Source organism: Portunus trituberculatus, chromosome 37 (genome assembly GCF_017591435.1).
Source record: "Portunus trituberculatus isolate SZX2019 chromosome 37, ASM1759143v1, whole genome shotgun sequence".
NCBI lineage: Eukaryota > Metazoa > Arthropoda > Malacostraca > Decapoda > Portunidae > Portunus > Portunus trituberculatus.
The window spans coordinates 4294187-4319207 of NC_059291.1; the positions used below are offsets into that span (position 1 = coordinate 4294187).

Below are 25021 nucleotides of genomic sequence, written 5' to 3' on the forward strand. Positions count from 1 at the left end.
ATATATATATATATATATATATATATATATATATATATATATATATATATATATATATATATATATATATATATGTAAGATATCTTAACAAAAACGTCGATAAATATTACCTTGTTAGTTGCATGAAAACAATATGCAAGGCAATGGTGTGTGGCGCGCCAGAGAGTGGTGACGCAAGGGTTTATGGGGATTATGCACACGATTTGCAACGTCCGTTTCTATAAGAAAGTAATTGCTCTTTTGGTATAATCGTGATAAATATCAAAACAAGTTAGTCGTTTGTGTAATGTATGAATACGTCGGAGCCTCTTTGCGTTATTGGTGTTTTGTGTTATTTTTGCTAATATTATTTGTGTTTATCAATTTCTTTAACAGTGTATTTAACATTATGGAAATTCACATTATAAAACTGTGGTCAATAAACAAACAAACAAATAAATATTGTGTGTGTGTGTGTGTGTGTGTGTGTGTGTGTGTGTGTGTGTGTGTGTATTGTGTGCATCTTCATTCATTCCTGATCGTGTTCAAAAGAGGTCTGGCCGGCGTGCAGCTGTGAGGGCGAGGCGGGGTGGCGTGGGCAGCACCAAGGGAAAAGGCATGGAAGAGCGTGACCAATCGGAAACTCGGGAAATTGTTGCCGTAAGAGAGAGAGAGAGAGAGAGAGAGAGAGAGAGAGAGATCCTCTGAATTAATGTCATAGAGTTCGTTATTCTAAAGGACCAACCTTGTTGTTAGCCAAGTTGTTAGTCAAGAGTTACTGGTCTTATAATTGTTGTTGTCGTTACCATCATCCTCGGCGGCAACTTGTCGTGGTGAAAGAGTGAATTCCTGCAAGACTCGTGGTGGCGCATTTCCTGCCACTCGAGGGATGTAAGTCTCCAAATATAGCATTGGTTACGTGTGGTATGTGAGTCACGTGTGTCATATGTTTTGTTTTGCTTATGACGTGAGGTGACGTCAAAAAAAAAGGGCTGTTGGTGTCCCGGATGCCGTGGGTGAGGCGCCGCCCGTCCAAAGCAACCAAGCAATGCAGCGTAGGCAATGGTGCGCGACGAAACCCCCTTCCCCCGCGGCCGGGGTTCACTGAGCCTGATGACTTAGAAACAAGACAGCATTTGCCCTGCGCTGACGACGCTAAAGTAGAGAGCATAACTTTGTACTCTTCCCAGCTGGCGCGATTCATTTGTCTCCTTGGGAACGTAGCCTCTTATTAGCAGTAATTGAACGATATTGCCCCGCTGTTTTTTCGCCTTGTGGCCCACCACGCTCGTGGGATAGTGTGTTTCGCCGAGTCTCGCTCTCCCAAATAAAGCGGCATCCGCTTGCAAGCGTATAGCAGTAGATTGTGTGATTACGGGTGTTTCGTGATTGAGGCTCGGCAGAGACGTGAGAACCAACAGCAGTGGGCGGCTGAGTGAAACTGCTGGACGGCTGAGAGGATGGGCGGCGGGCGGCAGACGGCAATGGCATGCAAGGACTGCGGAGGAATGGGAACTACAAACGGTAAAGCACATTCAAGCTCACCTACGCGAACGCCTCAAGAATATCAAACGCTTCCAACCTGAATAGAAATCTCTGGGTCGCAGAATTGCCGGTAACTGTGTATTAGTGCACAATCGCTGACTTTTTTTTTTTTTTTTTTTTTTTACTTAACTTCTGAGAATGTGGTTGTTTGCTCTGATTTATCCTGAATTTACCTGCGATAATCTTGTCTTGATTACATAGTGGATGATTATATGTAACACCTCCTGGAGTTCATGATATATCGCAGTGGTAACAGGATCAGCGTACAAGACAGCAGGCAGCGGATCATAAAGCTAAATATTATTTGTACAACTGCAAACTTTGTCCTAAAATAATCAAACATTTGGTCGGACTGCTTTCTAGATTAATTTAGGAGGCAGCTCAGGTTTTCCTTTGTCACCTGAGCTATGGTTGTTCTTAATCTTTATTTGTTTATGTGTTTGTTTGCTTCATGAAGTCGTTTTATGTATGACATGTACTACTGATTCAGACATTCATTATGTACTTACTTATTTAATTTATAATTATTTTCATATTTTGTTTGTTTGTTATTTCCTTTTAATCTTATTTACTTATTTATTTATTTTGTTTGTTTCTTAGCCTACAGCCCCCTCTCTCTCTCTCTCTCTCTCTCTCTCTCTCTCTCTCTCTCTCTCTCTCTCTCTCTCTCTCTGTGTGTGTGTGTGTGTGTGTGTGTGTGTGTGTGTGTGTGTGTGTGTGTGTGTGTGTGTGTGTGTGTGTGTGTGTTTCAATGCACACATTAGTAAAGGCTACCTGTTTGCAGGACAGGTGTCAGGTGGCAGGTGGTGAGGGCGCCATGGCCGGGCCGCCGCCCCTCCTGAACGCCGGTGTGGACGTGGCCTCCACTCCACCCCGCTTCACGAATTTCCTGCCCTCTGCCCCAGAACCGCTCCTCCACTACAGCTTTCCATCCGAGGCAGACACGCTGGCCTACGTTGACGCCCTTAAACATTCTGACCTCAGTGACTGGAGGTCGCTGCAGGAGGTGAGGCTGAAATGTTTTTACTTACATCTATTTCTCTTGGATCAGGACATTGTTGTCACTTGTTGAGGTTCACGATGACTACTGGATGTACTGTACTGTCGCTGTCCCATGCACGATAAACCCGTCAGGCTTTTTATTATGAAACAGTATTATACAGTTAGTGGGTGACTGCACTGTCATCACTTCATATAGGTTTTTATTTATTCATTGGTTTTTAGTTTGATTATTTGTAATTCCATGTATGTATTAATAGCAACGCTGAAACCATTTTTTTTCATTTGAATGTAAGTGGTCGTAGAGAATAATGGTAGGTTAGTTCATGCAGTGTTAGATTATAATAGATTTGTTCGGCTCATTACAATTACATTAGGTCGTTTATCGAGAACAAGGTATTGCAGATCGCACGAAAATGAGGATCTACGAGAAAAATTATTCACAAATTAATGAAAACTTACTGATAAAACAGACATCCTCGAAATTGGCGAAAAATCTCTCTCTCTCTCTCTCTCTCTCTCTCTCTCTCTCTCTCTCTCTCTGGCCTTTCCAGTGTGTTCATCCAGCCACAAACAAGAACCACCGCCATAGGTTCATGGACAGCTTCACGATCCTTGTCGTGCTATACTGGCATTTCTGGCGGGGGCGTTCTCGTCTTGCATACAAAACAACCAGAAACCAGAAATACGAAGCGCTGCCGCTAGACCATATATTTCTGGATGATCGCTCCCTACCCTGGCCTCACTGCTTTGCTTCTTTCCTCAGGTAGCGGCGCGGGCAGGGGCTGGGTCATGCTCGGGCGCAGTCACCACCTCGGTTCTGACGGCGCTGTATCTGCTGGGTCTCTTCAATCTGTGCGTCGCGTCACCTGCCTCCTGCTGCGTCCCTCCTGCCTCGGGCCGACGCCGTCGTCGCAGGTGTGTGTGTGTGTGTGTGTTCACCACCACGGTCGCCTGCTGGTCACCCAGCCAGTCTTCCCCATTACGGAGCGAGCTTAAAGCTCATAGACCGATCTTCGGGTAGGACTGAGACCACATCAACACACAACACATACCGGGAAAGCGAGGCCACAACCCCTCGAGTTACATCCCGTATCTATTTACTGCTAGGTGAACAGGGGCTACACATTTGCCTCGCCGCGCCGGGACTCGAACCCGGCCCTCTCGATTGTGAGTCGAGCGTGCCAACCATTACACTACGCGTGTGTGTGTGTGTGTGTGTGTGTGTGTGTGTGTGTGTGTGTGAGAGAGAGAGAGAGAGAGAGAGAGAGAGAGAGAGAGAGAGACGGGGCGTTCACTACCCCCTTTCCTTACAGCTCCGTTGACGCCACACTCCCGCCGCTACTCAACAACCTGCAGTACAACCTCTCTAGCCTCTCCCTGGAACAGTTCCGCGCCCTGCCGCATGTCACCACTCCTGACGGTGGCCGCGTTCCCCTCCACATATCAGTAGTCGAGCAGGTAAGAGGAAAACGCCTGCCACTGTACTGTAGCTCATAGGCCTACCTACCTCTTTGTCCGAAATACAATGATTTTTTTTTATCCACAATTTGTTTTTTAGTGTAGCGACAAATCAACCGTATTATGAAATATTGTGTTCTCTCACTACGACTGTTTTCAAAGGTTACGTAGATGACTGGCAAGATTCCTAAGAATGACTTTTATTTTTGTTAGAAATATAATTTCTTTAATCAATCATTAGAACATCCCCCCAAAAAAATCCACACACTTGGAAAAACTCTTGTAACTTCAACTAGATTTTTTTTCTTTTTCTTTTTTAATCTTATGGTGCAACGTGGAAGTGTTTCAGAAAACGGACTTTAATTTTAATAGGTTTGCTTAGTCTATGTATCAAGAGTTTCTTCTTTCTCTTTCCCTCTCTAATGCAAGAATTAACCAGTATTCTCAAACATTCATGCATTCCTTCTTCTGGTATACTCGTGAACTCCCTGCCTGCATCTGTATTTATATTTTCCTATGACTTGAATTGATTTAAGAGGGAAGTTTCAAGAGATTTATCCCTTACAGTACATTTAACCAATTATTTTGTGCCTGTTTCGGAACCGGCACGTGAGTAGGCCTTTTTTTTCTAATCATTTTTTGTTGCCGTGGGTCAGTTTACCTCCTACATAAAGAAACATTTCATTGTGCTTCATTACGTATTTGATTTTTTTTTTTATTTCTTACCTTTACGTTTGTATTTTCCTCTTTTTGATTTTTTGCATGCATGTTATTCTTTATTGTCTTTTTTCATTAATGTTTGTTTAAAAATTTTGGATTCCTTTATTCTGTAAGAGTTTGTACTTCCACTAGTTATTTCCATAGTTTTTATACAAGTTTTCTTTTGTTTTGATACCCTTTGCATTATTCATTCTTCCCAAATACCGCCGTACCATTTCTTCTTTTCAGTTTCATTCCTTTCATCTCTCTCTCTCTCTCTCTCTCTCTCTCTCTCTCTCTCTCTCTCTCTCTCCCTCTCCTTATTCTATGGCGTCCTGGTGAGAAGACGCGTCCCTTATATGCATTGCTCCTCAGTGGGGTTCGTGTCAGCTACATGTTCCCTTGATACTCCTCGGCTCAGGTACGTAAGCTGTGGGACTCCAATCCTCGCCTGCTGTCATCCGTGTCGTGCTCATCGGCCACTGAGTCAGTTCGCTCATCTTTCATCTCCCTGAGCGGCGTGGCGTCCGGCATCATTCTGGCGTACAGCGTGGCGCAGCTCAACCAGTGCTATCCTGACCACACTCCCCACCCAAACAACCCTCCCAAGATATGGTTTTTTCCTATTCCCAAGGCGGCCACCCAGCCACGGTTCCCCGTCCCCATGATCCCGATGGACATTCCCGTCTCAGGTCAGCGGAGGCCTCCAGACTCACTCTCCAAGCCCAGAATTGTTCAGCCTTGTGTGTTGTGCTCCTTGCCCACATAGTTATGACAGTAAGGTCAAATTAGCCTGCTCACTAATCCTCGCGCCCTTTGGGAATGACTAAAGTATTTCTATTTGAGCTTTGAATTGTCGTCGTCGGAATGATGTCACTGGCTGAATTCTTAATGTAAACGTTTGTGAGAGAGATGGTAATCTTTTTTCATCTGCTTACCATCTCTTGCCTCCTAACTCCACTTCCTTCCTCTTAGATTGAGTTCCCTCTCTGCGTCTGCCTTTTTACTCTTAACTACTCTTAATCACTTAGCCCGAGCTTCCTTTTCCTGCCTGTCAATTCTATCCTTTGCTAATCACTACTTCAGTGCCCTGAAAATCTAGTTGCAAACATACACGCACCCAAAGCAATGTTAAAAATTTCAGTGCTGTATGCTTAGTATTTCACGTTTTACTTGCACTTTTAATAAGCTTCTCATGGCTAATACCCAGTCACTTTCTTCAATCAGAATTATGGGAACGGGAGTTTGTGGGCAAGTTAATTTGATTTTACCCTACTATATTTATAGACTTACTGAAAGATAGTAAGAGAGAGAGAGAGAGAGAGAGAGAGAGAGAGAGAGAGAGAGAGAGAGAGAGAGAGAGAGAGAGAGAGAGAGAGAGAGAGAGAGAGACTTAAAGCTTCTTGCTATCTTGATGGCACTGACACACACGGGCAGACTTGCAGTATATAAAAGCACCTCTTTGTGTTTTGTCTCCTGTCGGCCTGGGATCGGTGCAGGCGATGACGAGGAGGAAGACGGTTGCCCAAGGGATGAAGTGCCGCTGGGAATGGACCGATGTGCCCCGCTCCTCTCTTCCAACCCGTGTCCTTACCGCCACTGGGTCCTTCTCAACAGCGACACACGCACGGTCAGTTGTCCTGTGTGGAGGGACTGGCAACACTCGCCTCACGTCCTATAGTATACCATTCCATTTAGTTTATTTTGATTTGTTAGTTTTTGATTTTTTATTAATAGTTGGTGATCCTGATTATTCCCTTCATGTAGCGTATATTCTCTTTATAACCACGACTAAGTGTGTACTGCTATTAATTCCACGATCATTGGCAAGACTGAAATCATGAAGATGTGTTTCATGTCTGAATTTTCTTTCTCTCTCTTTTTGCTTTCAGGGAGAGTGTGTTCCACGTTTGTGTGCCGACAATTACGTGTATGTGGAGACTGATCAGCTGTGTCATGACGTGAACGAGCCGGGCATATGTCCCGGCAACAGGCGCCTCTACCTCACCGCCTATGGCACTGCAGTTTGCGATTGTCCTGAAGGTGTGTTCCGTAACAGTGTGTGATATGTTCCCCTGTGAGTCCTTAACACTTGGTGTGTATAAATCATTGGTCTTAAAATCATATGTATGCATTCAGGTATGTTCCCGGGACCCAACGATTCCTGTTACTTCCTGTATGAGAAGGCCTACTGCAACCGCGGGTTTGTCCTGCAGTTTGACCGCAACTCCAAGACTCTCACCTGCAGGCCTGACCCTTGCAGCCATGTCAACAGTCAGCTCTGGCCTAACGACCTGCCCTACGCCCCTCGCCCCAAGGATGGCTTCTGCTACCAGTTTAACGAGGTTCTTCTCTTGACTTGTTATGTTTCATGAGTGTTTTTCATATGCATATGGACCGTGTTATCCTTTATGTTCAACAGGCGCTATAGTGTGTTTGCTCTGCAGCAAGGACCGTGCAAGGCTGGGCAAAGATTTGGCTATGACACGGACAAGCTGGAAGCCACCTGCGTCTCCCTTATGGAAGCTGGCCTCGCTCGACCACGCAGGTCTTTCCAGTATCAACAAATGTCGTTCCCTGCCACCCAGGATCGCCAGTACCATCACTATCAGGTTAACACACATTCTCTTTTGTTTTTTCTTTCTTAGTAAATATCATGAAGATCTTTCAAACAATATTTCTCTATGGAAACTCATGTATATATATATATATATATATATATATATATATATATATATATATATATATATATATATATATATATATATATATATATATATGTGTGTGTTTCGACTCTTCTAGAACTGTGTCATTGTGTCATATTACAAAGTGTTGTATGTAATGTCCAAGCATGACTTTGTTTTTCCACTTGTGTAGGTATCGTATATAATCATGAACGGCACGACCTGGGATCTTGAGGTGAAGGGAATCAAGAGGACCAAGAGAGACGTAGCCGAACCCCAGCAAGGGACACCGCACCTCTCTTCTGGCCATCTTGTAGTGCCCTTCATTGACACAAGAAGTTTTCCACGAAACGTCCATCCTTCTCAGCGGCCCCGGTCCTTGCGATGGGCTAGCCGCAGACACACGTGGAGGGGCAATAATCACCCCAGACGAGTCCATGCCATTAGACACCAGAGAGGCGCAGCAAGGACCCTTGCAATGGAAGGTCAGGCATCACACCACGTCAGGAGAAAAGTTTTTAATCGAGCAAGATTGAAAAGCAGAAGAATGAATAGCGGACCACTTCGTCAAAGTCGAGAGACGACCTTCGATTCAGAATTCCATCGTGACTTCCGCAGCATTGTCAAGGTACGTGGGTGTCAACCAGCGGATAGTGTCAGGCAGGAAGAATGGCACACCAGAAGTTGACGGTTGTTGTGTTTCTTTAAATTGCGTCATGTTCTGAGGATAGATGTAATGGCAATAATTATACTTTTCTGTGTGTGCTTTTCTAATGGGAAATTTAACAAATGTCAGTACGTAAAGGTTTATAAAGATTTTATATCGTGATATCATAATGACTACAGAATTTTTCCTCCTAAGATCAATCATCCTCCGGCGGCGCTACCTGTCGTGGTGCCACAGACGCCGGCTCTCCCAGCAGCTGCTCGCCCTGTCCGGAAGGTTAACCTTAGAAGTGGCGGCAGAGCGGCTCGACAGAACTCTAGGCGGAGGAAGAGTAAGAAGAGGGGCAAAGGGAGAAGAAAAAAGAAAGGACGGAAGCGCAGAAAGAAGAAGAAAGGACGCAGGCGCGGTCATAGAAGACGACAAAGATTGGGTGGCTCCAGAAACTCTACCAGAACAAAAGGGAAAAGGAAGAGAAAACATCCCCGCCTGCCGTTTCGCGTCCCTACGGTGATTCCTCCCTTGGCGGTCAACGCCACTTCTGGCGGAGCAAGGGGTGTAGGAGGTACTAACAGCAGTGACGCAGACGGAGAAGAAGAGGAAGCAGAAGACTTGTCATCCTCAGAGATGTCATTGCCCAAGTACTTGCGTCACCGGGGACGGCGACAACTTGGTGAGGGAGGTGGCATCATTCAGGCTCCCCTGTTGAGTGCCTGCAAGCCTGGTGCTAAGAGAGACTATAACTACAAGTGTCGACCCAAATTCATCCCTCAGGGACGCGACAGGCGAAGGGTGGGGGGCGTGTCTGTGGGACCCCGCAGACCAACCATATCTTGTCCTAAGGTTAGTGGTATACTACTTTCTTTTCTCTAGAACTGCTATTGTACAGAGGTAATGACTCTGAAATAAGTTTGACAGAAATCAGAACCTTCTTATAAATGGCACGTTGTGTCATGAGGACAATGGATAACAGTTACTTTTAATACACATCGGTAAAGTTTCTGAATATTGAATTGCAGGGTACCCGGCTTGATCCCCGAGGCAAGTGTCAGCAGATCGGATGAGTCAGCTCCGAACAGTCCCTTCTTGACAGCCACCATCAACAGCAAAGGAAACCTGCAGACGTGTCTTAAAGAGCGTTGCCTTCATTCTCGACAAATATTTTACCGTCTACGTCGACACACCTTGAGGGCTCTAGGCGCCTGTTAATATTCTTCGAGCGATCTTCTGAGGCGTATGACCCCCTCCAACAGCGCCCCTTCGACCTCAGCTGTCTTCTTCTACCCCTGGTTTCCTATCGACGACTCTCAGCGTAGCTGCCAATACTTGTGGATTTTCAGTGACGTCTGAAAGTGAATTTATTACAGTCTACTGAAATCTCGCTTTACAACGAAAAAAAAAAAAAAAATTAAGTAAGGCTCTCTATTTTTACTATACACGGCTTGATAGTTTCTCAAAAAGTTATAATAACTTATAATTTCAAACAGCTTATGAGAATATCAAGAAACAATTCATGAGCTGATCCCAAACGAAACTAATCAATAGCTGTGATTTGATTAAGTTATCCTAAATCGACACTTTTCAGGGAAGAAGCGAGGTGTACATAATGTATGTAACTACATGTTTTAATCATGGCGACGGCTGCAACAGGGTGTCATACATGACAAGTTTGTATGGTGCGAGCCTGATTTGTTTGCTTCGTGTACTAGTATTGTTAAGTTGATTCTATAAAGGCTTGTAGTGAGTGGCTGTAGACAGAGCTGTTGGTGTTCCTGCAGATGAAAATGATGTCGCCAGTGAAACTTGTTTGCTGAGGAGGTTGTCATAGCAACACGTGAGAAGAGACGTAGTGTTCTGTTTCCCAAGGGACCAATAAAGGAGACAATGCCACTTCCTGAGTGGTCTCGCTGAAGTCTGCGTCTCCCATTAGCTTCCAGGTCCCGCGTGCACACCGTGGCCTGTAGATGTATTTAGTAATAGTTCCTTGCTGGCCTTCAGTAAGCCTTTGGGTGTACATATCTTTAACAAAAAGGCGATACTTGGCGGCCAACGTAATCATTAGGTGTTTTGTGTGGCGAAGCTCCACCCGCTTGGAACCTTTGTTACTGTGTTGTTGAATGTCAGATCATTATCATTATTATTATTATTATTATTATTATTATTATTATTATTATTATTATTATTATTATTATCATTATTATTATTATAATTATAATAATAATTATTTTCATTATTATCATTATTATTATTATTATTATTATTATTATTATTATTATTACTATCATTATCACTATAATTGTTAATAATCTGTAACCAATACCACTACATATGCAGCAACAAATCATCAACTCTAAGAATATTGCATTTACCACAATCAACACAACAAATACCATCACCAGTAGTATTGCTCTTACTGCTCATACTGTCAGTACTTCCATTGCTATAACAATAACAACAGCAACAACAACAACAACAACAACAACAACAACAACAACAACAACAACAACAACTACTACTACTACTACTACTACTACTACTGCTACTACTACTGCTACTGCTGCTACTGCTGCTACTGCCACTGCTACTGCTGCTGCTGCTGCTGCTACTGCTGCTGCTGCTGCTGCTGCTACTGCTACTGCTGCTGCTACTGCTGCTGCTGCTGCTACTGCTACTACCACTACTACTACTGCTGCTGCTGCAACTGCTGCTGCTGCTGCTGTTTCTACTGCTATACCTCGTGTTGTTGTTGCTGTTGTTGTTGCTGCTGCTGTCATTGTTATTGGTGTTTTTTTTTCTGCTGCTACTGCTGTTGCTACTACTTTTACTACTACTACTAGTGCTACTACGACTACTACTACTACTACTACTACTACTACTACTACTACTACTACTACTACTCTCTCTCTCTCTCTCTCTCTCTCTCTCTCTCTCTCTCTCTCTCTCTCTCTCTCTCTCTCTCTCTCACAACAAACAAACAAAAAAAAGATAAAAGAAGGAAAAGAAAAAGAATGAATCAATTTTCTACCAGAATTCTTAGTGAACTTTTTTCTTCCAAGGAATGATCAGCTCATCTCAGGAATGTTTGTTTTTTATCTAAATGTTTTGCCTCTCCTCTACTTTGATTCATTTTGTTCCTCCAGTTCTTTTTTACGGAAAATTATAATGACTACAAATAAATCAAAATCCCTGATGTAATGCCCTTATTATTTTTTTTCTATCATACAGACGTGGTTCGTTTTGCCGAAAGAGGCGTAAACTTTTGTGCCTCGCGGTTTTGTAAGGTTAGAAATTAAAAATAGAAGACGAAAAAAGAAGATCTATCCTTATGGTGTGCTTTCTTATGATTGTACCGCAAGTACCGCAGCGGCGACGGTGACAGCAGCAGCAGTAGCAACAACAGCAACAGCAACAGTTAGTAGTAGTAATAGTAGTAGTAACAGTAGTAGTAGTAGTAGTGGTTGTAATAATAGCAGTAATAGTAGTCATCGTTGCTGTCGGCACCAGCAGAGGTCGTATCCGAACATTGGGTCTGTCTTCAGTTAGTTATCTGGTCTCCTCAGGTGGCGTTTATGCCTAATAAGAGGACAAGCTGGTGGTGGAACAACTGAGGACAGAGGTCTCATTGGAGGGGGGGATGGGAGGAGGACCGGGTTGTTCTAATTTCTCCTTTTTTCGCATTTCCTTCTCGCGCTGTTTTGTTTTCCCTGAAAGCCAATGTGCCGTTGCTCACAACTGTCCTCCAGCCTCTGCGGCTCCTAACAATTTGTTACCACAAGGAAGGCTCAATGTTGATTTGAGCCACGATGCCCTTGAGCTGATCTTTGTAGCTGCGCTTTGGTCCTCCTCGGTGTCTTTTTCCAGTGGCGAGTTCCTGAAAAAAAAAAAAAAATGTCCTGTCGGGTGAGGTCCATTCGCAAGACAAGGCCTGCCCAGCGGTGACAATGGTGGACGATGGTAGCTTCAACGCTAGACAATGAAGCTGCTGTACAACACCAAAAGCTGAAGTATCAGATGTTCAGACGCAGATCACCTGATATACATATTTTAAAATGGAGATTCTTCACAACTCAGTCTATCATATGCACAATGGTTGATGGATGGTATGCCCGTGTGCTACCGTTTCACAATACAGTAATTCAAGTCTTATGGTATCAGCTTTCTCCCAGCCTGACCAAAAATTAAGCATTACCACTATGCAGAACGAAGACAGGCACACAGGTGGAATATATCTCCTTTTCCATGCCTTGAGTCACTAAACAATTTCCTCCTCTTTTGTTCTCACCAGCATGTTGTTGAACTTTCTGTATTGACAAAGGAAATGCCTCAACCATGCGGTTCCCAGAGTCTGCCACGATTTAATCTTACTTTTTATAACATCTGCTGATCGAACACCTGCTAATATGACACGATAAAAGAAAAGATATATTGATGAAAAAATTAACAGTAAGTAGTTTTATAAACTTATTGATATTCAGGAGAGAGAGAGAGAGAGAGAGAGAGAGAGAGAGAGAGAGAAACAAATAAATAAATAAATAAATAAATAAATAAATATATATATATATATATATATATATATATATATATATATATATATATATATATATATATATATATATAATAGTTGTGATAAAAAAATTCACGTTACGCAATGTGAGAGAGAAGTAGACTTTTCAGGATGTAAATGAAAGAGTGAAAATAAGGATGTGAAAGGAGGATGTGCTGGTCTGCAATGTGCTATGTCAGCAACGGAAACGCCCTGACTGCAAGGTGGAGCAAATGATTTCCAAGCTCCAAATAATGAGGTAAAATCAATGCTAACACTTCTTGACCAATATCAATCATATTTATAAAGCAAAGAACCCGTCGCCAGGGACTCTTACCGTAACACTTGTAGCATCAAGGGCACTGCACATACCTTCATCACAGCTCATCTTCCATCATTGGTGGTGGTAGTGGTGGTGGTGGTGGTGGTGGTGTGTGTGTGTGTGTGTGTGTGTGTGTGTGTGTGTGTGTGTGTGTGTGTGTGTTGCAAAATGGCTATTATTACGTCGTTATATGCTTCTCATAATTGCCCTTATATAGGCCACGTAGATACTTCTCTCGATCTGTTTTCACCTTTCTCATACAAATAATGATTTAATAGCAGGAATTTGCGCAGCTCACTTTCACTTCTGCACATCCTGTTACTACCATTTCAAGCCCAATATCGGTGAGTGGTTTACACTACACCTATTCATATTTTTTTAAAGTTTATCAACGAATATTTGCATAGCATCTTCCAAGATGTAAAAAATAAATCTGAATACGAGACTCCACTTGTGATACATATGAAACTTTTACTTTATTTCTTTTAAATCAATCCTACATTTTTTGGTCAAGTATTAGATAGTTTGTATGCAGTCCCAGGTGATCCATGGAAGGAGAAACTATTTGTCTAGTGCTATGCGACATCTCGATCATGGGTACGTGACGAGAGATAGCTACGTGTTTCATGAGTGTGCCACGCCCACCTCTCTGCCTTATATGTCCCTGTTACTTTCCAAATTTAGAATCATAGTAACTCAATGATTTCTTCCCTTATAACTTCAAACTTATTGCTGAATATCATTCCGCCAGTCTGGAGCCAAGTAACACAACTGAATGTCTCCGGGAAGCTGTGTATGTTAGCGATACCCAGCAGACTTGACTTATAAGGAAACGCCCGTCATTTCTATTTCAGTCAATGAAAAGTTTTGTATCATGACTTACTGCAGACTCGTCATCAAGGAAGCTCTCTTGGCAGAATATATACCTTGGTCAGGCCTAGACTGTTAGCCAGTCGGTGATCTGCCCCACTTTACCTTTCAAAATTCATATTCAGCTCAGTCAACAATGGCGACTGCCTGTCTGCAGAGAGGTCGGAATTACTGCGCCTCTGTATAGTTCAATGGATGTAAAGTAAAGATTTCACCTAGTCAAAATCGATTCTGTTTGCATATTTTAAGATTCTGTAATGATTTACCACTGTATTAATGTATTATCATATTGGGGTATATGTGGACATCTTGACACCAAACCAGCTTATAATATAATCTACAGCCCATTTGGGAAAAAAAAGAATATATATATATATATATATATATATATATATATATATATATATATATATATATATATATATATATTGATTATCGTGAATTACTTAGTCTTTGTACACAAATTGATTTAATATGTTATGAACATAATCAATTGCACAATATAACTATATTATGTATGCACATTCTTTTTCTCGCCTAAAGTCTTACAAGAAAATTACATGGAAAGTGATCCTCGTTCATTAGTTTTATACAAGAGAGAAAGTGATACTTTGACCCTCAAGAAAAATTATCTGCACTCTGGTAAAACCTCCCTCAAGGCGAGAGCACTGAGTGGCGGCATGACCTTGTTCGCAGTGACTGGTGACAGGCCACCAGTGTTCAGCGGGCACAACGCTCACAGCCTCTTGACCACCCATAACACCTTGTTTATCAGAAGCAGGATTAATTATTTATTATTGCAGGTTGCACTTTGAGAACATTAGAAAGCCTCAGTTTAGAATACTTGATATTGTGTTGGCCAGTGAAGCGCATTCCAATCCCAGTGAGCGTCGGGCTGCAGGCGGCGGCGCGGGCGGTCACCGCGTCTATAGTGAGGCAGTGTCTGTCTCCCGAGGCGACGAGGTTGCACGTCAGGGACCCGCCTGGCCCATGGAGGGGTTGACTCTCTATTAGGTGTAAAAAGTAAGTCAACATAGTGTGTTGAATCCCTCCATTACAAACTGTTGACATCGGAGCACATCGAACGGGGAGGATAAGGGCCGTAACAGTGACACTAGCAGCCCTAAGTGAGGCGATCGAGGTCTGACCAGGTCATCTCAGGTAAGAAGTAGCAGGCATAGGTGTGACAGTGGTTGGCGTGGCAAGGCGTGGCCAGGACAGCGTCCAATGGGTGTAGTGCGTCTCACAGCCTTGCGTCACAAATATGGGTCAGCTGCGTGCTGTCACCCGGGGCACTTGACACCTGAGCCGCCAGCACTTACCACCCGTCACGGGGCTGGATGGCCGCAGATCCGTGTTACAGTGCTGTGGCCAGTGTCAGGGAACCGTGATGTAGTGACAAAGTTGAGTGAAGCCAATTATCACTATCAGTAGTTGCCGTGTTGGTACACATTCGCCATGGTAAATATTGACAATGCACAATATTGCGCGGTGAACAAATTGTCTTCCTCTTTAGGTTTACCCGTGAATTCTGTTCCTTAGATAGGTGAGGTCTGTGGTGACTGAATTAGTGGTGGTCCAAATATTCTCATATACTGACAAGAAGGTCGAATGTTAGGACATTGGCTAAATTTGCAGTTTCAACCAATACCTCTTCCCCTATCATAATACCTAACCTACTAGAGCTCTCCCCCTATTAAGGTAAGTTAATCTAATTCATCATTTTGCAACTTCCTGAAGGGGGCCTTTGCCCAGCCCTAGGTGCCCTCCATAAGGTCAACATATGATTAATTTCTGACAGGATAAGATAGGCATAAAAGTGCTCCAATCAGTGATATTCAAATGGCTATAGTTACATACGGTGTATCATTGGAAACAGTAATGAAACCAGACATTATTTTTATTCTTGTCTATGCATGTGGAAGTGTATTAACCAAACAGCACCTTGGTGACAGGACAGTGAACTAAGTGAAGGACGGCCAAAAATAACTCAGGCATTGATAGTCATCTTAGTGCGATTGGTGACATTAGCTTCTATATATGGTGAGTTGCCTGTTGGAGCTTCAGTCTGAGGTGATTTTTTTCATGATCAGTTTATCATGCCAAGAGATAAACTTTTTAGTGTTTTTTGTGATGCTTTTGAAGGGGTATTTTATGTTAAGGATTATCATTGTAAGTGAAACCATATATATTCTCATAAATATCTTTTTAGACTTAATATTGTGAACTAACTCTTTATTAATTTTTGTCTTGTTGATCAGACTCCATAGGTAGTACCTATGTGTATTTTATTCCATATTTGTATGTTATATAAAGTAATACCTAAATATTATGTTATTTATTATTGTTATTAATTAAGGTTATTAAAAAAATAACATACCTAAATGTGCATGTTATTCCCAGGAAGTCTTAGGTGGAATTAGAGGAACCCAAGCTGATCTCTAACCAGGTGACTTCATTAACCTTAACAGGACCATTACCCCAAAATAAACTCCACCAATTAATCCTCTAATGTCCTATTTGATGGACAAGTAGCCAGCATATATCAGGCACCATGACTGAAAAAAGATTGGGATTCTTTGAGTGTTACTTTTGCACTTTTTAGGATTAGCTATTTTTTAAGTAGTTACGTAAGAATTGTGTTAAGAGTATTTCTATTTAAATTTATTTATGGATAGGTATTCCTTGAGAAGGAATGATATAACAGTGAAGGGATATGTTGTAGGAGTGAAGCAACAGCATGGCCTCAAGCTCGGTCAGCCAGGAGGACGTTGACCTGGACTTTGAGACGTCTTCACGCAGGTCTCGCATCCGCACAGCTCGAGCCAGAAACATCAACCCACCCTCCCGCCCAGGTATGTTTTTGATTGTGTTTTCTTTTGAATGACTAGATGAAAAGACATGATTCAGCATTATTATTCCTGGATTTATGTGTTGTTGGAGAAGAGAAGTTTATTTTAGTTTAGCAGTGGTAAAAGTTCTGCTATGGTTGTGATACAGAGAACAAAGGCAAAAAATAATAATAAAAAAAAAAAGTAAGTCTTCGAATCTGTCCATCATCATCACCATAGTCCTGACATTTGAAGCACTGTTCTTTCATTCTTCTGGTTTGATATAGCTTGATTGTATTCTTTTAAGCCTTATAAATTTTTAGACACTGCAGCTTTTATTTAATATATAATACTATTTATGTCATTTTACAAATGAATGTGTATTGTGGTTATACTATATCCTTACTCTATGTGTACATGGTAATCCTTTACTTAAATTTTTTTTTTTTTTTTCAGTAATTAGTGTGTGAAATACAGATGAGCTGTACTTACATAATAGAACAACTTCAACTGCATGGATTTGTTGTTATAGGGTGAAAACTTGAGATTAATGTACACAGATGCCAGAGTAACCTGCTGATGTTATCAGTGGCAACAGACTTATGACTCATCTCTTCCAGTGAAGTAGCCTTGTACTCGGCAGTGTAGGGGTACCAGCTTTTATTATATAATGTATTACTAACTGAAGTATGAAAGTACACAGATTTGGAATAGAGTAAATATAGTGGAGTGCATTTTTAGGTGCTATTAAGCAAATGAAAAACCAATTTTCATTATTTGATATGGCTATGTTGTTGAGCTGCAATCTGGGGATTATTTATAAAGCTCTCTTTATGGTTCAGTTTGAGCTGCTTTTGTTTCCTGGCAAGCACAGTCCAAAGAAGAGATTACAGTAATTATCACTATTTAACTTGAGAATTGGTAGTTTCTTTTGTATTTACATTCCTTGGGGTTGCAAGGCATAAGATTTGCTTTCTCCCTGTAAAGGGTGGTTTTAACTAATTGTATAGAAAAGTGGATATAGAAGAAGAGGGAAATGAATATATAAATAGATGAACACACAAGAATTTATTTAGCACATGGCAACTTCGTGTGTTCACTTTATCTCCCTTATCTTAAGTATGCATGTTTTATATCTACTTCACCAGCCAATCTGGCCTTAGTGATCAGTCTTAGAAAGTTAGCATTTCTGCATTATGGAGGTTCTGCAGGAAGTCTGTATGTACTATTGAGAAGTCTTGCTTTTTGCTGTAGTTTGTCACATATGATAGTTTTACATTCTTTCAAGGATCACTATTATTATTAACCTGATAATTATGACAAAAGTAGAGGTTTGTTCGTTTTTGGTACTGTGCCAAGAATTTTTTTTCTTTTTGTATTCCTTTCATATCACTGTTCTTTGTTAGTCACATAACATCCATCCATTTCCTAACTCTCACTCATATTTTCACTTATTTCATTCAGCTTAGATTTAGCTGACCTCTCTCCATTTATTTTAACTTGCTGTCACTTGCCTATTTGATCAAACCAGTTAAAGGTATTCTTTCTAATTCTCAGCAAATATCCTTATTTACATAAACACAGATCTGCATTTTTCAATCCATCTTGCCATATAACCCCATGATACACTGCTCAAGTAATGTGTCCCCAATCCCCATACATCTTATCTTTAGTAAATGTCTGTTAAATATTTTATATTTTGTTTTCTGTTGTTACAGTTGGTATGACAGTCCTATCATATAAGCACACATATCTCTGTTATTTACTGCCTTTTACTATCTGCAGTGGTCGCCTCCACTGTACTATTGTAGTATGGACAGTTTTAAGTGCTTTTCAAAATGGCTGGAATGTTTATGCTAAGAAGGTCAAGGCATGGCTCTTATGGCCTTGTAAATGGAAAGTTTGAAAGTACAATATAGAATATTACACACTAAAAGAAAACCCTTGGTAGGTGAAGCTGATGAAGAAGGTGAGGCCAGTGAGAGGGAGACTGGCACTGGAGGTCTTTTCCCTGGGTCTCAGGACCACGACGCAAGCCCCAAGCCAGCCACCAGGCTTAAAGAGAAGAGGATGAACAGGTAAGACAAAACTCACATAGCATAGAGGTCATAAACTGTGACATACATTTTATGATGAACAGTATGTAAGTGTGACTTACATCACATGATGTGAAGGCTATTTTTAATTTTGGTGACCTATATTTGGCTCCCATGTATTGAAATGACTTGTGGTAACTCAGGATTGGAGTTCACACTTACTACAAATATAATTCATGTAATCCATGTGGAATTTCCATTTTCATTAGTTGTAATTTTATTGCTAGACCCAATCACACTAACAAGGGGAAGCAACAACGTGACAGGCGAAAACTGCGAGAGAAGAGACGGAGTACTGGTGTCGTTCACCTTCCTTCCACTGAGGTGAGCATAATTATAGAGATTTACTGATAATGACATTTTTGCTAGTGCCACTATAAGCTATGGTCAGATGTGCTGAAGAAATATGTGACTTGTGAAGAGTGAGCAGTGGAGTGAAGAATTATGATTGAATGAGTAAAAAAGAATGGCTGTGACTGAAAAAAGGGCATTCATAGAAAATATGAGTTCAGAAGAAGAATAGGCTGTCATGCAAAAGGTACAAAGAGAAGAGAAAGGCCAATGACAGCCATTTCCTTATAATATTTTTCTTGTGGGAGGTCCCTTGTTCTTATTGATCCCAAGATATCTTTTGTATTGACAGCCTTGAGTTTAGCTGTTGTTCATTTATTTGTAATTCCTAAATGTTTTGCATTTATTTTTAAACTGATACATGAAGGTGTTGGTGTTGGATGTGTTACAGACTTATTATCAGTAGGAGTGATCTGTTTACCTGAGTGAATTCCTGAGCATCCTTCTGTTGGTGAGTTTAGGCACAGGTAGCTATTATGAGATGCAACTCCTGCTGTGATAACTACTGATTGTGGTTGCACTTTGAAACAGCCATTTAGTACCATGTATTGATAATATAATGATAGCATAATTTCCTGTCATCTAGTTTTGCTGTAGTACTATCAGTTTCTTCTAACTGTTCTCATTAATGTGGTTGGCTGCTGCCTTTTATAATTTTATCACCAACTTTCAGTGACAGGTGTCAAATTGCTTGTTAGATTAGTTTTTCAAATCTTTTATGAAATTATTAATAACTTTTTTTCTCAGTCTACTGGAGGGAGCACTGGTGAAGATGAAGAGCTTCTGTCCATGACAGCTGAGACCCGACGCAACACTCATTACAACGAACATCCAGAGAAAGAAAAGGCTACTCCCAGTTCAGGGGACTACCACCATCATCATCATCACCACCACCACCACCACCATCACCATTCAGCAAATCAAGGCTCTACACCGATGGCTGATCACAAGCACAAGAAATTCACAAGTCACAGAAACAAAAGGTCTGTCTTTGTTTTATTATTAACCTTCATTGTCTTACATTTAGAGACATGAATTCCATTTTTAAACTTACCAATAAGCTTTTCTCAATTCAAGTGTCATTCTCACTGCTTTCCTTTTATGCTTGGTTGAGTCACTAATCTTTTCTTGACAAATGATTGCATTAATTTCAATAGAAAAAAATAGCAAGGAATTAGCACAAAGTTTCACTAAGCTTACATGGAAGATGCTTAGCATGTCGAGTTTAGCATGAGGCTGACCAGAAGTGATAGTGTGATGCAACCAGTAACAAGATGATGCAGTCCAAATTGTGGGACAAGCGTACAAATGACGAGTTGAATTTTTCGTGAAGAAGTTGGATGAATGATGAGTTGTATGCTTAGCGAGGTGGACAAATGGTGAGGTTCCACTATGATATTAGAATTAATTCATAAGTATATTTTTATGTGCAATTTATATATTTTCACAAAACTAAGGTGGGTTCACACGTCAATATGGGACTGAAATTGCAAGTCGTTAGAAGTATTGACAGAGCCCTTCCAGTTGGAACACATTGACACATAGCGACTGTAAAGTATCGGCTGGTTGGCGGGAAGTAAATGTAAACAAACAGCTACCCAACAAGATGTCTTCCTCCGGTGACGCTTCAATTAAATCATCGCAAGTATTCAATCCTCATCTCTAACAACACCCTGGAAAGAGGCAGCCATCTCATTGCATGTAAATTTGCGTAAGCTTTTAGCACATCTGGGACCCCCAGATGTGCTATTTTTCCTTCACTAACTCCAACATCTCTACATCTGGACACTGCATTTTCAAACCTTGCTCCATGATGTCACAGCGCAAACAAAGTCGCAAATCAACTGAAAATTACCAAAATGTTGGTTTTGTTTTGAGACTGGTTTCTCCAGTTGCTAGGCACAGATATTCAGTTGGAAAGTCTACCATCTTGTAATTTCAGTCACATACTGACATGTGTGAACCTGCCTTTAGCATGGACCTATTTGATACTGTACAGCCTATTCCATAGTGTATCTATTTATTTATATATATATATATATATATATATATATATATATATATATATATATATATATATATATATATATATATATATATATATATATATATATATATATATATATATATATATATATATATATATATATATATATATATATATATATATATATATATATATATATATATATATATATATATATATATATATATATATATATATATATATATATATATATATATATATATATATATATATATATATATATATATATATATATATATATATATATATATATATATATATATATATTTATTTATATATATATATATATATATATATATATATATATATTATATTTTATTATTGGATTTAGTATTGTTATATCTCCTATGTTGACTTTCAGCCCAAGTGACCTTGAAGCTGATGATGAGGATAACCAAGATTATGACTCCTTGACCATGAGTGACTCCACCTTGTCCCTAGTGCAGCCTGCCTCATCAGCCATCACCACTACACATGCTACCACCACACATGCTACCACCACACATGCTACCACCACACATGCTACCACCACTCTTCAGGCTACACGGCCTCCTGCCAATGGCCGACCTGCAACACCTACTTCAGAGAGTGTTGATGAAGTAAGTACTGAACATTTATTAACACACAAGAACTTTTTCATAATTCTTATTTATTTATTTGTCTATTTGCCATATTTTGTTTGAAAATATTGGCTGCATTGAGGTGTTCTTGGTAGCAGTGTTTCCCCTTACATGTGGTGATGATTTCTGCCACATTTGCTACCCAGTATGATCAAGAATAATGTTGCCTCAGGTTATGATCATCCATCAGTCCTTTGTTCATTTGCACTTTAACTCATGTTCTTTAAATACCATGTTTTTTAAGGACTATTTTCAAACTTTGCTTAGATACTTTGTTGGGTTATTGTGGATATTTCTTCTTCAGCCATAAATGCTTTATTTTTGTTAAACTATCAACAAGATCATGAAAGTAATTAAAAACCTAATAATTTCCTCTAGAGTCCTTTAGATAAGATGCAGAAACATTTGAAAGTATGGGCCTCAATAGCATGAGTTGTTGCCTTGTCCATGCCTGCAGATAATATTAGCATGCAAACTGTGATTAAGACACCATAATTGAATATGTCATGTCTGCTGTACAAAGGAGGGTAACGAGTATTTATCACTGGAATTAATTAATGATGTAAGGTGAGGCATACTTATATATAGAATCAGAAGTTAGTAGTTGATTACATAGTCACAAATACAACCTTCATATTGAGTGTAGGATTGTTAGCCTTTTGTGTCTGTGGAGAATCAAGACAACAAATTCTCTGATTATTTTCTTTATCTATTATTGTTAGGTAAATAGGATCGTAAGTGTTGAAGAACATTAGTCCAATGATCTTGAGATTCAAACTTGGGATCTCTTGATTTTAGAGCCAAGTGTCATAAATACTATATTGTCAAGCTGCATTTCAGTACCAGCTAGTAATTGCCATATAATCTTTACAGCTGCTGGAGAGTGCCCGAGAAGAAAATCGTCGGTTATTGGGTTTATTGGAGGAGAGAGACCGCCGCATCACCTCGTTAGAATCTCGGTTGTCTATACTGAGTGGAGAGTTGACTCAAGCCTCCACTGAACGCTCTAATCTTCGGCAAGAGAATACAGCTCTTATACGGGCTATGGCATCTCTCACAGCTCAGTAATATTCACACACACACAAAAGAAAAAAAGAATAAATGCAAGGTGGGACCCATATATATATATATATATATATATATATATATATATATATATATATATATATATATATATATATATATATATATACATCTTATGTGTTCCTGATTTTTGTACAGCTATTTCCAGAGGAGACCGACGATACTCAAATTTTCACTTTGAAGTCTTAAAAGTGAACTTGTCTTCTGTTCACTTATTAGTGGCTGCTATTGTAATTTTATTGTGAACAATTGCTTACACATGCAATTTCTACTGTAGTCAATAATTATTATGAAAATTTAAGGAGTGAGTATTTGAGCTGAATATATAAAGCCTCAATCTCTGCATGTATTGCTTGTCCCATTGGCATTGAATGAGTGCTATGGAACTTTCAGCTACATATTTTATTTTTTTATCAACCTTTAAAAAGACTGGTTTATATATTTTCATTTTATTACCTTTAATATTTTTATTTTACATTTTGTTTAACTAGTGTGTTTAATTGTAACATAAATGTTATTAGTTGTAAAGAGTAATCAGTATTTGAATATTGTTATGGTAAAGTCAAAATTTTGGGAATCATGATTCATCCTCATCAACATTAGTGCTGTCATCATCATAATCGTCATAGTGATTGGCAGCCATAACTAGTCTAGTGCAGGACAAAGATGTCTCCCAACCGTCTCCTTTCATCTTCATCTGCTGCTCATCTGTTCCAATTTTCTTTGGTGGATTTATATTATTATTTATTTATTTATTTATTTTTTTTTTATATTCTGTCTGTCTATCCTACTCTCTTAATCACCGGATTGCCATTCTATTTCATCTATGTAGAATGTTAATTTTCCAGACTAATGTGATGGAAATACAAACTGCTTGTTTGAGCGTTCTGTGTATGATTACTTGTTTTGTAACAACTTGTGATATGATGAAAAGAATAGTACATTGCTTCATTTATAACCTTAGTAAATGTAAGGGATAACTTATATTTTTTTTCATGTAATTGTTACAAAATTTGTGGATATAATTTATTAAGAAATTTTACACCATCCATTGGGGCAAGTTTGTCATGAAGAGGTGAGCACTACTTGGGACCTGGTAAATGTCTTTTCCTGTTCAAGATTTAGAATCTTTATTGTAGGCAGTTTATATATATATATATATATATATATATATATATATATATATATATATATATATATATATATATATATATATATATAAACAACATAGATGTGAATATCCATTATAATTATAGCAAATGCCATAGTTGATTATATAGAATATATATATATGAAAACTTAAGCTGTATATTGAGTGGTGGATGGGATTCCACACATTATTTTTCTGCTAAATATCACATTTATTATATTTGATATCCCACATATAGCCATTCAAAATTAGAAATATCCATAGTGATAGAAATTTTAAGTGATTACGTATGTCAGGTCCCACAATGTTCGTTGATTATAAAAATAGGTTCGTTCCTGTCTGGAATATTATCATTGTTTTTTCTATTTCTTGCTACTTAACATTCCTTCTTGTCTTATAGTATACAAGAGTTAGTCATCTATATAATATTGACTCACTTCTAACTGTTAATGCTTATATGTACACACACACACACACACACACACACACACACACACACACACACACACACACACACACACACACACACACACACACACACACACACACACACACACACCATATATTTCAGTATATAAGATGGCACTTCAATCATTCTAGAAAAAGGGGAAAAAGGTTGTCCTGTACACCAGATACAAAACTAATGACCTTATATTACACCTTTTGGAAAGTTAGACAATGTAAAATAGCAATCTACTGGCATTATATATGAATCAATGAAGTGAAAGGTTGTGGGAAATTTCCCCAGTTTTTCTCAAAGCTAAAGGGGGAGCTATATGGAGGTGTTCAACGCATGGAATCCCAATCAAAGCTGCAAAGGAAAGCAATCTGGGGAGCATATGAATTTTTTCAACTTGTAATGTTGTAGAGGGCTGAAGTTTATGTACTGAGAAACACTTGAAGATTGTCAATGTATCTAATCAAAAGAAACATGATATGTAGGGCAGATTACGGCCAGCAGCCAGATACACACAGGTGGCATAAGACAAAGGTTTATTTAGGTTCAGGATAACTGATCATACTGCATATAACTTTTCATTCTCTTCATCCATCCATCCATTGACATGATAATGTACA

The 25021-nt window shown here is 39.7% G+C and overlaps 3 protein-coding genes across 18 annotated transcripts in view; 2 read left to right on the top strand and 1 right to left on the bottom strand.

The window, feature by feature from the left end:
* LOC123513823 overlaps positions 1–10540 on the top strand; it is a 31554-nt gene extending 21014 nt beyond the window's left edge. For 5 of the 11 annotated variants that reach the window (XM_045271197.1, XM_045271204.1, XM_045271200.1 and 2 more), the window contains exons 2-12: positions 2309–2530; positions 3290–3441; positions 3840–3984; positions 5105–5375; positions 6183–6313; positions 6576–6726; positions 6823–7028; positions 7131–7295; positions 7561–7995; positions 8230–8874; positions 9051–10540. In XM_045271197.1, coding sequence (XP_045127132.1) covers positions 2309–2530; positions 3290–3441; positions 3840–3984; positions 5105–5375; positions 6183–6313; positions 6576–6726; positions 6823–7028; positions 7131–7295; positions 7561–7995; positions 8230–8874; positions 9051–9095 — 2568 coding nt within the window. In that variant the 3' untranslated portion in view covers positions 9096–10540. Of the gene's footprint in view, positions 1–665; positions 1504–2308; positions 2531–3289; positions 3442–3839; positions 3985–5104; positions 5376–6182; positions 6314–6575; positions 6727–6822; positions 7029–7130; positions 7296–7560; positions 7996–8229; positions 8875–9050 lie in introns of those variants that run through there. The other 6 variants (XM_045271202.1, XM_045271201.1, XM_045271203.1 and 3 more) reach the window with 3 other exon arrangements.
* LOC123513828 overlaps positions 1–17335 on the bottom strand; it is a 41984-nt gene extending 24649 nt beyond the window's left edge. Inside the window, exons 1-2 of one of the 2 annotated variants that reach the window (XR_006677457.1) lie at positions 17090–17335; positions 10937–11902 (exon numbers count right to left, since the gene is read on the bottom strand). Coding sequence is in view for 1 of the 2 variants with exons in the window: in XM_045271212.1 (XP_045127147.1) it covers positions 17090–17113 (24 nt within the window). In the remaining variant the exon portion in view is untranslated. Of the gene's footprint in view, positions 1–10936; positions 11903–17089 lie in introns of those variants that run through there. The other variant, XM_045271212.1, reaches the window with a different exon arrangement.
* The window catches only part of LOC123513827 (lateral signaling target protein 2 homolog), a 31835-nt gene continuing 21306 nt past the window's right edge, over positions 14493–25021 (top strand). The window contains exons 1-7 of one of the 5 annotated variants that reach the window (XM_045271208.1): positions 14493–14789; positions 16492–16621; positions 18549–18675; positions 18921–19017; positions 19792–20027; positions 21453–21690; positions 22585–22819. In XM_045271208.1, coding sequence (XP_045127143.1) covers positions 16507–16621; positions 18549–18675; positions 18921–19017; positions 19792–20027; positions 21453–21690; positions 22585–22779 — 1008 coding nt within the window. In that variant the 5' untranslated portion in view covers positions 14493–14789; positions 16492–16506 and the 3' untranslated portion in view covers positions 22780–22819. The other 4 variants (XM_045271207.1, XM_045271210.1, XM_045271209.1 and 1 more) reach the window with 4 other exon arrangements.